This window comes from Brachionichthys hirsutus, unplaced genomic scaffold (assembly GCF_040956055.1).
Source record: "Brachionichthys hirsutus isolate HB-005 unplaced genomic scaffold, CSIRO-AGI_Bhir_v1 contig_179, whole genome shotgun sequence".
NCBI lineage: Eukaryota > Metazoa > Chordata > Actinopteri > Lophiiformes > Brachionichthyidae > Brachionichthys > Brachionichthys hirsutus.
Genome location: NW_027180418.1, coordinates 155,181 through 167,958, shown reverse-complemented (window position 1 = coordinate 167,958; position 12,778 = coordinate 155,181). Strand labels below are relative to the sequence as shown.

At 40.8% G+C, this 12,778-nt stretch overlaps 1 protein-coding gene across 1 annotated transcript in view; it reads left to right on the top strand.

Annotated features, from left to right (window-relative positions):
* LOC137914787 (myomesin-2-like) overlaps nt 1-12,778 on the top strand; it is a 21,754-nt gene extending 8,976 nt beyond the window's left edge. The window contains exons 18-38 of the mRNA XM_068758281.1: nt 52-230; nt 1,242-1,356; nt 1,563-1,725; nt 1,835-1,941; nt 2,721-2,765; nt 3,142-3,278; nt 3,419-3,563; nt 3,861-3,923; nt 4,234-4,301; nt 4,775-4,888; nt 5,033-5,120; nt 5,703-5,741; nt 6,438-6,543; nt 7,210-7,276; nt 7,587-7,683; nt 7,829-7,865; nt 9,391-9,413; nt 9,591-9,646; nt 9,734-9,823; nt 11,872-11,997; nt 12,264-12,778. Of these exons, the coding sequence (XP_068614382.1) occupies nt 52-230; nt 1,242-1,356; nt 1,563-1,725; nt 1,835-1,941; nt 2,721-2,765; nt 3,142-3,278; nt 3,419-3,563; nt 3,861-3,923; nt 4,234-4,301; nt 4,775-4,888; nt 5,033-5,120; nt 5,703-5,741; nt 6,438-6,543; nt 7,210-7,276; nt 7,587-7,683; nt 7,829-7,865; nt 9,391-9,413; nt 9,591-9,646; nt 9,734-9,823; nt 11,872-11,997; nt 12,264-12,470 (2,072 nt within the window). The 3' untranslated portion in view covers nt 12,471-12,778. The remainder of the gene's footprint in view (nt 1-51; nt 231-1,241; nt 1,357-1,562; nt 1,726-1,834; nt 1,942-2,720; nt 2,766-3,141; nt 3,279-3,418; nt 3,564-3,860; nt 3,924-4,233; nt 4,302-4,774; nt 4,889-5,032; nt 5,121-5,702; nt 5,742-6,437; nt 6,544-7,209; nt 7,277-7,586; nt 7,684-7,828; nt 7,866-9,390; nt 9,414-9,590; nt 9,647-9,733; nt 9,824-11,871; nt 11,998-12,263) is intronic.

The following is a 12,778-nucleotide window of genomic DNA, read 5'->3' as shown; positions in this document are numbered from 1 at the left end:
CACCGAGAATAAATGTACAAATGCGTCTACTGACTCCCGTGTCTCCTTTAGGCCCAGCCTACGACTTAACTTTCACTGAAGTGAGAGATAACTCAGCAGTGATTCAGTGGCAAAAGCCTGTCTATACTGGTTCTGGACCAGTCACAGGCTACCATGTTGAGTATGCAAAGGAAGGCACCTCTGAATGGACGACATCCAATCAGACAGCTGTCAGTCACCGATTCCTGAAGGTGTGAACATCTTCTCAGTTGTGACGTGTGTTAAACCTTTATGCAATTAAACATTATGTAATTAGGTTTGTTTCTATCAGTCAACCAAGACTACTGCGGTACTTTCGGCTTGTCCCGTGAGGGGCCGCCATGGCAAATCAATGTTCTCCATTTCACCCTGTCCTTTGCATCGTCCTCCCCAACACCAGCCACTCTGTCCTCCCTCACTACGTCCATGTATCTTCTCCTGGGTTGACCTCTAGCCCTGTTCCCTAGCAGTTCCATCCTCAGCATCCTTCTACTGATATAGTCCCTGTCTCTCCTCTGGACATGTCCAAACCATCGAAGTCTGGTCTCTCTGACCTTGTCCCCAAAACGTCTAACCTTCACTGGCCCTCTTATTGTCTCATTTCTAATTTGATCCAACCTGGTCACTCTCAAGGAGAACCTCAGCATCTTCATCTCCTCCACTTCGAGCTCCGCCTCCTGTCCATCATGGACACCTCACTACTGTCTCTAAGCCGTCCATCATGGCTGTCCTCACCACTGTCTTGTAGACCTTTCCCTTCATCCTCGCTGACACTCTATCACAGAGCACACCTGATACTTTCCTCCACCCGTTCCAGCCTGCATGCAGACGATTCTTTACTTCCTTTACACATTCTCCATCACTCTGCACTGTTGACCCGAGGTACTTGAAGTTCTCTACCTTGAACATGGTCAACCAAGACAAGAAATCCAATTTGCTGTATAAAATACTATAGTGGAAACAGGACACTTGTGATTCTATATATCACCGTTCATCTCTCTGCTCAAAGGGATGGAGTTCTGTTCAGCGATACGCTTACATCAAACAGTGTAATACTGACACCTAGTGGGCAAATAACAGTTACTGCATTGCATAAAGTATGCATAATAATATATTTAATTGCATGATTTTGGTTTTATCAGCTTATTTTAAGATTTACACCAGCTATCACTGTCGCATCTGCTGAATAAGCTACTGGAGGTCAGATATGCCCTGTTTTGCAGGTAACAGGCCTGGAGATGGGCACCGATTACGTGTTCCGAGTGCGTGGGGCCAACGCTGCAGGAGTGGGTATGGCCTCAATGCCCTCTGACTCTGTGATGGCCAAGGCTGTGGCAGGTGATATTTAGTGATTGCTTTGTACACAGTAGGACATTATCATATTTGTGTTAACTATACTTTTTATCGTATGGTAAAATAAATTTAATGAATATGCAAAACTCTGTGGACAATATTCCTGCAGTGTGTTTTATGGAGGCTGAAATGTTTAAATAATGATCATTTTATTGGTGCTTGTGTGCGTCATTGTCTTTTGTATATTCTAGGCTCCCACGAGATGTCCTGTGCTGTGGATGAGAAGTCAGGTGACATTGTCCTGTCGTTTGAATCCTGCCAAACGAACGAGGGCTCTCAGTTCATCTGGAAGAAAAACTATAAAGAAATCACAGATTTCTCCAAAGAAATAGAGATCAAGACCGAAGGCAGCCAGTAAGACTACTTAACACACACATGTCCACATATGGACAGTTGTATTGTGTCAGAAATTGCATTCATTTGACATCTCAAATGTAATCTGCTGCCTGCGTCTGCATCCTAGTTCTAAGATGATCTTTAAGAATGCAGACAAAGAGGACTTTGGGACGTATTCTGCTTCTGTCACTAACACGGATGGGGTGTCATCCAGCTACTCGATTTCACCTGAAGGTAGGATTTCACACATAACTGTGAAAATGTTGTTCTGGAGCGTAGCTAAACCTTTCCATTTCAAAGCTGATTCCTATCCAGAGACAGTTTACTCCTGATGAAATTATGTCATATGGATTGTTACCATCATCATCTTCAATGCCTTGTTAGCATTTACACATTAAATTCAATTTTATCTGTTAAAAAAAAGAAAAAAGTACTTGCAAATATATTCTATGTTTTCCACATGAAAATGTAAACATCTGTACATTTCTCGACTGAAATTCAAAAGCAATTTATGTATGGATGGACTGAGGTGCAGTGCAGGCAACTTGTCATCTTGGCAAATGGCTTTCTTGAAAAAAGTTTCACAATATTTTCTTTCCTGCTATTGCACCTCTATGCTTCTGTGCTGTAATATGTTATTCAGCGTTCCTTGCACTGATTGCTCCCCATTTGGCCTACAATTTTTTTATTTACAATAATTTCTAATCTCCTAGTGTCCAGGTTATTTGTGTTTCTCTTTTATCACATTTAATAAACTAGCTCAGCACTGTTTTCGAGTGGGCCTTTGGGCACCGACGCAGGCTTTAAAAACACTCAGCCATGATGTATCACCCTCTCTTCAGCTATCTAAGTGCCTGCCTCATCCTATTACAACCAACTACAGTAGTGACTGCTTGAATCACCCACTCAAACTGCTCAATTAAACCACTGTGCACATTTTGTAACATGTATTTCAGTTACTTCTTTGTACCCATGGCTGCACTAAATACATACGTTGTCTCTTCACATTTCAGAGCTGGCGAAGATGCTGGAACTCAGCTATGACATCAGACATCCAAGTAGGCGCCCCTTGGCTGACTTTCTCCATCTCTCATAATCTGTCCTCTTGTCCCTTTTAATCTCTCTTCTCTAAGACGTTTTCCTCTGCTGCATCTTTAATCTGTCTCATGCACACTTCTCAATTTTTCTTTGTTCTGACTTCACTTTGAACATTTCAGATTTCTTAATTCTTTTTGGAGTCAATTTCTCTTTCTGATATTTATCTATCCGTAACAGTCTTACCTGCCTTTGCATCACCTGCCTCGCCATTATTCATCTGTTATTCTCCCGCTTCTCATTGTCTCCCCTCCTCTCTTACTTAACAGTTTGAATTACTTATGAGTGAAAGACTGCAGCGATGTTTTTGCAACTGTAACGTTCTCTGGTCTCTTCTAGTCATCCCGCTGAAATCCGAGTTGGACTACAAGATTTTGGAGAGAGGTAGAATGAGATTCTGGCTGCAGGCTGAGGAAATCTCCACCAAAGTTACCTACACATTCTTTGCAAACAACAAGGAACTGTCTGGAGCTAGTGTAAGTGCAGTGTAGTTGAAGGCATGGAAAATGACTTGCTGCCACATTAAAGCCTTAAAAAAAGAATCCATATTCACAAAACATATCTTTGAAAGCATCATAGCCTTTTGACAACAATCGCGCCGCCTATTTTTCCGCAGCCCAACAAGATGGGTCATGACGTCTCCACAGGTATCATCGAGTTCATCATGGACCATTTCACCGAGGAGAACGAGGGGACATTTACTTGCCAGATCACAGATGGAGGAGGCAAAGCCCAGAGTTCCCTGGTCCTGATTGGAGATGGTGAGAGATGCCAGATCTCTCACTCCGAGCAGCTTCTCTGTCTTAGTAAACATCAGCCCTGTGAGACACACGTACCAAAGCTGGAGCATAACTGTAGCAAAAGAGACTGCGTCACAAAAATGATGATGCATTTAGAGAGATTGAGGCTTGCTGGTCAATATTTTTCTTTAAACTTTTTTTTGATTCTGCTCTCATTTGGGGGACCATCAGTGAGCTAATCCACCGAGAGGATCTATAGAGTGGCAACACTTTGATCTTTTAATTATCCTCTATTTATGTGCATCTGTATGTACACAGCGTTCAAGGCGGCGTTGGCTGAGGCTGACTACCAGAGGAGAGAGTACATCAGGGTCAAGGAGGGTAAGAAACAGACATCATCCACTTTCAAGCTGGTGAGAGTGTCGCCCGCCATGGCCTGAGACGAGTGCACGGCTGCATTAGCTAGTAGACAAGTAATCTCATCAGTGAGTGTGCAGGAAAGAGGAAAATGTGTGTCAGTGAAGTTGAACCTTAAAGTTCAAGGACCAACACCTAGATGTTTGTGGAAGAGTGACAGTATATGCATGAAAATGGGAATTTGTTAAAGCACAAAACAGCTGCCAGAGCTGATGCAATTAAGGTCCAGAAATAAGATTTTAAGTATCCCTCTTCCTGCCTTTGTCCACAACAGGCCCCCACTTCAGCGAGTTCCTGTCACTTCAGGTGGGAGAGGACTGCTCTGTCACTTTGATCTGCAAGGTAAACTCAGCCAAGCGCCATCATTATTGAATGTTTACACTCTTAAACAAATTGGAGGCTGTTGTGCAGATATCTCATTACCAATTTCACGGCAGCTGACTGCAGAATGCAACACTGCTACATAATGATGAGGTCAAAACGACCGCAATTACACTGTTTGGCTTCCTTTTGTTAGCGATGAAGGATCAAGTCCATCCCTCAAGACAAACTGACTCTGACATCTGTTTGACCCTAATATGTGTAATACTGTAAATACTGCACAAACACAACAAACATATGCATTAAATTAAATGGGTAATATTGTGATGATTATTTTCAGATAATTTTGAAGGAATTGGCTCCATTCATATTGTTGATTTATCTGCAGCATCTCTAAAGGATCTGGTGAAATTTAGATTAAAACCCAGGACTGATAAATGACTTCAGTGATAATTAATATTATGAATGATAACTGGGCTGATTTTATTTCATAGGTTGCTAACTTGAAGAAAGAATCAGCGTTCCACTGGTATAAAGAAGATACAGAGATCATCCCTGATGTGAAGCCTGACCTCGGATCCGGCGTCTGTAAACTGCCAATTAAACTGGTAATATTCCCGTCATTATTGTTGATCTCCTGAATGGAAAACGAAACTGCGTAAAATGAAGCACAGAACAATGAACATTTTGAAGCATGATGAAACAGTAAATACCAGGATGCAGATATTATATTAAGATTTTTTCTGCTCCAGTTTTCACTCAAGACCTCAGGGGTTTATAAAGCCACCATCAGTGATGACAGAGGAAAAGATATGAGTCAAATTGACATCTCTGGAAAAGGTAAATGCAGTATACAGTAGGTTATGGATTTAATATTTCTCACAGATTAATACATCTTCTCATCCCAACCTTGTTTTTGTTGTTGTTTACTTCAGTGTGGTAGCGCTTTTTTGCCATGTGACAGCTTGCTCACCTGCCGGCGGCGTTTAATCATGAGAAAATTAATGTCTCAAAGTTTGAGTAAAACAAAACTTCAACTGCAGCTCTGTCGTCCTTCACCCTTATTGCTATGCATTTTGATAACTGATCATGACTGTTTTATCTACTCTGTATTTCAGACTTATAATTCAAGCAAACTGTATTCAAATATATTGTAATTTGGCCAATTGATTGATTGATCGATTGATAGGATGCTGGGATGGTTTGTCTAAAATGCACTTTATGCATTTCTAATAATTTCTAATAATGTTGCAGTTGCACTTCTAAATTAAAATCCAAGACTAACAACATATGTGGACATGTGGAGGTTTAAGATTAGAAAGTTTAATTCTGATTTGTATGAAGCCACTAGAGGGCAGCATTGCGACTCTCCATTCTTTTGGCTCTTTCTCTGATCCCCGTGATTCTCTGCTTGTCTTCTAGTGTTTGATGACGCCATCAACAAGATCAGCCAATTGGCTGGTGGGTATCTGACACGCACACGCACACGCACGCACGCGCGCGCGCACACACACACACACACACACACACACACACACACGCACACATTTATCAGCATGTGGCAGAAGTTGTCATGCTGGAAGCATTTGGCCATCATGCATCGTGTGGTGAAATCGCTTTAAGATTTCTCTGCGCTGTCACAGTGACAATGTGGAGGAGCGTCTTACTCCTATCCTCAGAGACAGTTTCTTGACAGCTCTGCAGCTACGGTTACAGCAGTGGTTGCACAGGAGAAGAGGATTCATTACTGTGATAATGGGAAACCATGGTGATGTGACCAGGTGGATGACACAGTTGTACACTTGGAATGTGCAGTGAGCCTAGTCCTACACAGTTATAGTGCAGAATATAACTGCTTTGGGTATATGGGCTTCAAAACATGTTTTAGCCTTTGCTGTTTGCTCTTTATTGAATGCTCCAGCACTCTGTTTTATTTCTGCATTCCTGCAGTCCAAGCTCCATAAAGGCAACGACTCTATTCATAGAGAAATGGTTGCAGATGAACATGTGATTCAATATGATCTGTGCATCCTGTTTTTCCTCCCTGCATAGAGAAGCCAGGTTATCCAGCAGCAAATGGAAAAACATGTAGAATGTGTGATTCTAATTTCAAATATGGCCTCCATAACCTCTGTCACCTGCTATCAACTCCTCTAGGAGCCAGTGCAGCAGAACTGGTGATTAACTGCACTGCAACAGGCATTCAGCTGCAATGCCACATGAAGTATTACACCTCAGAGATGAACATCTGTTGGTATCGTGGGTAAGGAATGAACGCACCACTAATACTACTATATACTGCAAAGCCACCAAAGAACTACCGAGAGGAAGAAAATAATGACAACAATAACTCCAGTTTTTGTAGTCACAGCAGGGGGTTTTAGTAGAAATAAGGGAATTCTTTCAAGTCAGCCTATAAACATGCTAACCACAAATTTATTATTTTGCTTTTCTCTCCAGTTAAACCACAGAGAGGAGCAAAAACAATAAGCCACAAAATAAAACTTGAGATGGCTGTTGAAAATTGTGTTCATTATCCTGGTGACTGCAGAAAAAATGCCCCTATTGCGACAATAAATACACACACAAAAAGGAAAAATCACATGCCTGTCTTTTTCTATTTAGAGAAAATATTCATAAAATAGATTATAGATTATAAAATGTGGATGCAAAGCAAGAAAATTGGGAGAAATAAAGAAAGAGACAAAAAATAAGAGAAAGAAGAAGAAAGAAAGTTGCCAGTGCGAGATTTCTAGCCTCTCTCTTGCTTTCCTTTGAGCGTGTGTGAGAGAACGACAGATAGCAAAAGAGAGAAATTGGAATCCCAGTGAGTAACATTAGGCAGGCCTGTAAACATGATTTTCCATTACCTCCGACTCCACCATCCCACACACATACACTAAACAATCCTCTCCTTTCTTCTCCTCAGTGAAACTAAACTCTCCCACGGTGACAAGTTTACGATTGGAGGAACCCCCTCTATGGCAACAATGGAGGTATAACTTCAGTGCATGTCGAGCAGTACATGCCTTTTAAGTGGATCGCAGAAGAGTCATTTTGTGATGTCAAAGCAGCTCCTGTTGCTCATCAATGTTGCATTAAAGCCATCAGAGTGGCTCTGTAGAGGCAATACCGGGGGGGGGGGGGGGGGGTTAGCTCCGTTCAGATGAACTGAACACCATCACATCGAGGGCAGACGATGAATAAAAACATCATCCCACAATTGAAAAGACATTTAATTGATTTTTTTTGTTAGAAGGTTTTTAAAGTCCAAATGAATGTTTTTTTTTTTTTATTGATTCATAGGTGATCGAGCCATGTGAGAAGGATAAAGGAATGTACTCCATCGTGATCACCAACGCTGAAAACTCACATAAACGCACGCTGGACCTCAGTGGTGATGGTCAGTAGATCTCTCTCATTTGCTCTTTTGTCACTCGCTCTTTTCATTGATAGTACAAAAAACACTCAGAGATACAAAAGGGATTCATGCAGAGAATATATCAGGTGTTGTGAACGGCATTCCCAAATGTCGTTATCTTTTACAGTGTACGAGAAAGCCTTTGCAGAGTTCCAGAAACTCAAGTAAGAACCACACTTGTTTCATTTATGTGTCCTAACTCATCCGTGCCATTTTAACATCTCCTATTTCACATTAATGTGTAACGTGCCCACGATACTTTAAGCTGCTCTATATCAAGGCTTTAAGTAAAAGTCAATGCACATTATTTATCATAAATAAAGGTGATAAAGGTCATTTTTTTGTGAGGGGCTCTGGGTAAACTGGAATATTACAAATCCAGAAAGCCAATTACCTCCGCGGAGGAGGTTATGTTTTTTCCTGCGTTGGTCTGTCTGTCTGTTAGAAAAAGGAAACTTTGGGAATGTTACCAGGAAGAGATGGTTACATTTTGGTCATGATCCACAAGAGATCCTGGATTCACTTTGAAATTTTCATTAACATTGCAGTCAATGGAGCTTCAAAATTAGTTCTTCAATATCTCGGTTGTTTATGGAATTTGTCATAGTCACGTAGGGTGGGGGTCTCTATCTCTCCACCGAATTTCATCTGGATTAGATTCAGAATGAGGTCAGAAAAAAATACAACATTTTAACACTAAGAAAACTCAATTTATGGACTCAAAAATCAGTTAACAAATCGACTCCTATTCACTTTTCCTTCTCGTGGTTGGTGTATATAGATACCAAGAACAATTTAGAACCTTTTGATGATGATCCAGATCACCATGTGGATGATGTAAATCCAATAATGAGGGCTCTCTGAGTGCTTTGCTAGTTATATGATTACTAAAATATAATAGATTACAATAGACAGAATACATGGACTAAATATAGGAGCCCAGGCAAGCCAGCCTGTTCACTTCACTGATGTTTTACTCCTGCACTTGCAAAAACTGAAGCTCTCTTGATGTATGTTTTTTTTGTCACTGCTTAAGAAAATAGAGCTTTATATCTATTTATGAATACATACAGTACACAGATCCAGTGCCTCGCTGTCTGATATAATCCAGAAAAATGAGATAAAAAAACAAAAAAACAAACCAAACAATATCTGCAATATCTACAGAAATGCTTTCGGGCTCTTTGGCTACAGCAGCACCCCCACACACTGGCTTTTTCAACCTGTTTAGAAAAATCAATCGACTTACTAAATAGTATGCGGTGCATGCAGAGCGGAAATGCTCCAAATCCCATTTCTAATTAACATTCAAAGAGTGCTATTTAAACACAAGATTTTACACGCATATTGGACCAAGTGACACCCTGTTGGCCTTTCGATTAAGCATCGGCACGGCGAGCGGAGAGCACGTTTCCCTCAGCCATCTGGCCCTGGGGCTGACCTCCGCTCCTCTCGTGCTGATCTGACAGTCTTCACTCAGTTATTACAAGGCAATATCAATCCCAAAGTAACATTACAATATAATGAGATCTGTTAAGATATCACCAAGAAGTAAAGATAAACCATAACTACTTGTTATTTTTAAAGACAATGAATACTGAGAGGTAAAGTTTAGGTTATTGTATAGATTCTATATCACAGTATAGAAGTGTGAGAGAAACAGCTTGAATTTGTCTGTGTTTGTTACAGGGCTGAGGCCTATGCTGAAAAGAGTGAGTTCACCCTTTCATTCTGCTGTTTCATAGTGTAATAACGCTAATTTAATAAAGAGCGGCATTGCCTCAAAAGGTGTTTCGCTGTTTTACAGATGACAAAGGAGAGGAACTTCTTTCAGTTAAAAAAAAAAGAGGAATAATATGATAATATGAACTTTTGTCGTTCTGTTTCAGACCGTGGTAAAGTCGTGGGGGGGCTGCCTGATGTCGTCACCATTATGGAAAAGAAGGCAAGTGTCTAAGTGTGTGCCTGAGTGATTGCTGTCCCTATGAAACGGCACATCTGATGAAAAGGCCACTTTTTGTTCCACCCTCAGACCCTGAGTTTAACATGTACAGTGTGCGGAGATCCCAAACCTCAAGTATCGTGGCTGAAGAACGGAGCCGATGTGGAACCTGATGATCAGGTAAATGCTTTTTCTTTGTTACATCAGATATTGCTGCTTAGCCAAACTTTCCTTCCTTTCTCATGATTAGTGATGGCCTTATTGAGGTTTCTGTACCGGTACTTGAAAAATGTCTGCTGGACATTCATTATTTATATTATTTTATTTGTACTCTTCCAGGGCGCTTTGTCTGAATATTTTTCACAATCTTTATATATTTTTATGTACTATCAAAATGCAATGACTGTACAACAAAAAGTGTGATTACAGTTTTATTATTATTATATAATATTATTTATATTACAGTTTAGTTTTTGGACTTTCAATAATATTACCTCCACAAAGGAGGTTCTGCTTTTACTGGCTTTTACCAAGACACTGTGGAATTAGTAGTGGACAAACAGATTTGTTGTATCTTCAAAAGCTATGGCTCCAGTCTAGTGAGTCCCACATGAGCATAGTTTACAACAGTAATCGTCCTCCCCATGGATTGGCACAACCTCCAGATGAGGTCATCCTATGGGATGGCAGCGACTGACTAAAAGCAATCCCACATGTATTTAATGGGATTTAAGTTGGGGCTCATCGCTGGCAGACTCTATGAAGATCACACATTTAGAAACAAAAGCCCCCCCCCCCACTACCACCACAACCACCGCAGGGATCTACACACTGAGGCTAAATCCGCATGCCAGGAGGCTCTTGGATCCGTTAACACCAAATGCACCGCTCATAACTCATTGACCGACTTGCCATTCAACACGTTCTATAGTCTTTCCCCGGCCAGTGGAGGGTCCGGCATCCTGCAGCTCCTAGCAGTTCTGAAGAATTGAGTTAGGGAAATGCCATTGCCGGGGGGAGGGGGTGTATGTGTTGACTTAACCTCCTTCTCGATTTATTTCCTTACCTGCAAACAATCTGTGGAAAATAGCACCTGACATCCCCGTTGATGCAGTTTCCAAACCTCTGGAGTGTGCCAACGCTGCACAGACACAAGATGCAACTGAGAATACTAACAGGAACATAAATAAAACTAGGCAAAGGTAAAGGAAATAGTGCCCTGGAACTCAGTAAAGAAATAAGTACTACTATAAGCAATAAAGGCACAAGTTGGCACAAATGTTGAAATCCCTCTGCTCAGAGTACCACTGCTATTATCACTGCAACAATAGCAAATGCTGTTTTATATACATACATGCCCCTAACAAAGGAGAAATTGCTCACAAATAGACGTCTGCACATTAGCTATCCTACAGCTTTCATCCCAGCTGTGACGGTCTACGTGTCGAAGTGTCCTTGGGCAAGACACTGAACCCTAAATTGCTCCCAGTGGGTCTGGCAGCACCCTGCATGGCAGCAGTCGCCCACTGGAGTGTGAATGCGTGTGTGAATGGGTGAATGTGAGGCCTAATGTAAAGCGCTTTGAGCACCGCGAAGCAGTGGAAAAAGCGCTATATAAGTGCAGTCCATTTACCATTTACCATTTACAGCTTATATGATATACCTGTAAGAAAATATCTTCATATTTCATCTTTCATTTATTGGATTTTTAATCCATCACGCTTTCATTATTTCACAGATACAGCTTGCTTTGAGTGCCACTCCATAGAAATGTACAAATGTCCAGTGAGTGGGCAGGTATGAAAGAAGGACAGAAAAATATTGTGTGCTCCCTGGCACACAATTTGCAAACTATAAATCAGATTGTTTTCTATGTAGTGTTGACTGTTTGAAGTACAGTATATCAGTACAGACTTAAAGCATCAATAGTTGTCGGGTAGCAAGAAGTCTCAAATGTAATATGTCTCATTGGCATTTATTTCTACCCTGTTTCCGTTGAGCCAGCGGGGTTCAGTGGAACCGCATAAATTGGAATAAATCATTAGTGTTTGTGTTTATAAAATCCTACTTGCAGAGTGCAGCTTTTGCTAAATTGAGGTGTTAATCAGAGTTCATGCTGCTGCTCTGGATAAATGATACATCAAATAAAACCGACAGTTTAAATGCTAAATGAGGCAAAACGTCATATCGTGCCTGTTGCTTTCCTAACCTTTGATTGCATATTTCAGTACGTGGTCTCTCTGGACCAAGGCAAGTTTGCCAGTCTGACGATCAAAGGTGTTTCCATGGAGGATTCTGGCAGATATACCATGATTGTCCAGAACAAATATGGAGGGGAGTCAGTGGATATAGTGGTAAGTATTTTTGTTGCTCTACAAAGGACAGGATTTACTCATCTGAGAAATCTATTTGACACAATTTAGCATTACAAGGCTGATAATTGTCGTTATGAGATTTGTTCAAACCTGATTTGATGGTTTTCGTCCCAACCTATTTATCTCACTTTTTTTTTTTAAATGATCATATTTACATTTTTGTGTTGTGTTTGAAAGAAGAGTAGACACTAATGGTAAAATTAATTGCATGTTTCACATTGAACCGCATCTCTCTTTCTCTCCAGGTCAGTGTGTACCGTCATGGAGAAAAAATCCCTGAGGCGAAGCCGACTTTAACCCCTAAAACAATCATCCCTCCCAAACTCCCCATTGAGCTCCCTCAGCCAAAGACCCAACCTGCCTCAAGTCCCGCCTCCTCTGCTCCTAGCTCCGCCCCTCCCAAAGCGGCAGGTAGAGGGGTGAAGAGTCCAACTCCCATGAGAAAGAAGTAGAAAGCATGACAGTTACAAATCAGGAATAAATATATTGACGCACTGGTAGACAACATAATATGAGATAAGATTATAATGGTATCCTCAATCTGGACAATATTTAACTAATTAAATGAAATGAAGGAAATACACCTGGTACTAAATTAAAATGTGACGGAAGACGGAATGATCACATAAAAAAAAAAAAAAGTGAGCTTAAATCTGAGATTAATGAATTTTATTATAGATTTTACTCATATCACATAAGTGCAATTTGTTTTAATTAAAAATGACCTGAACTGAATAAAGCTGAAATGTGATGAACTGTT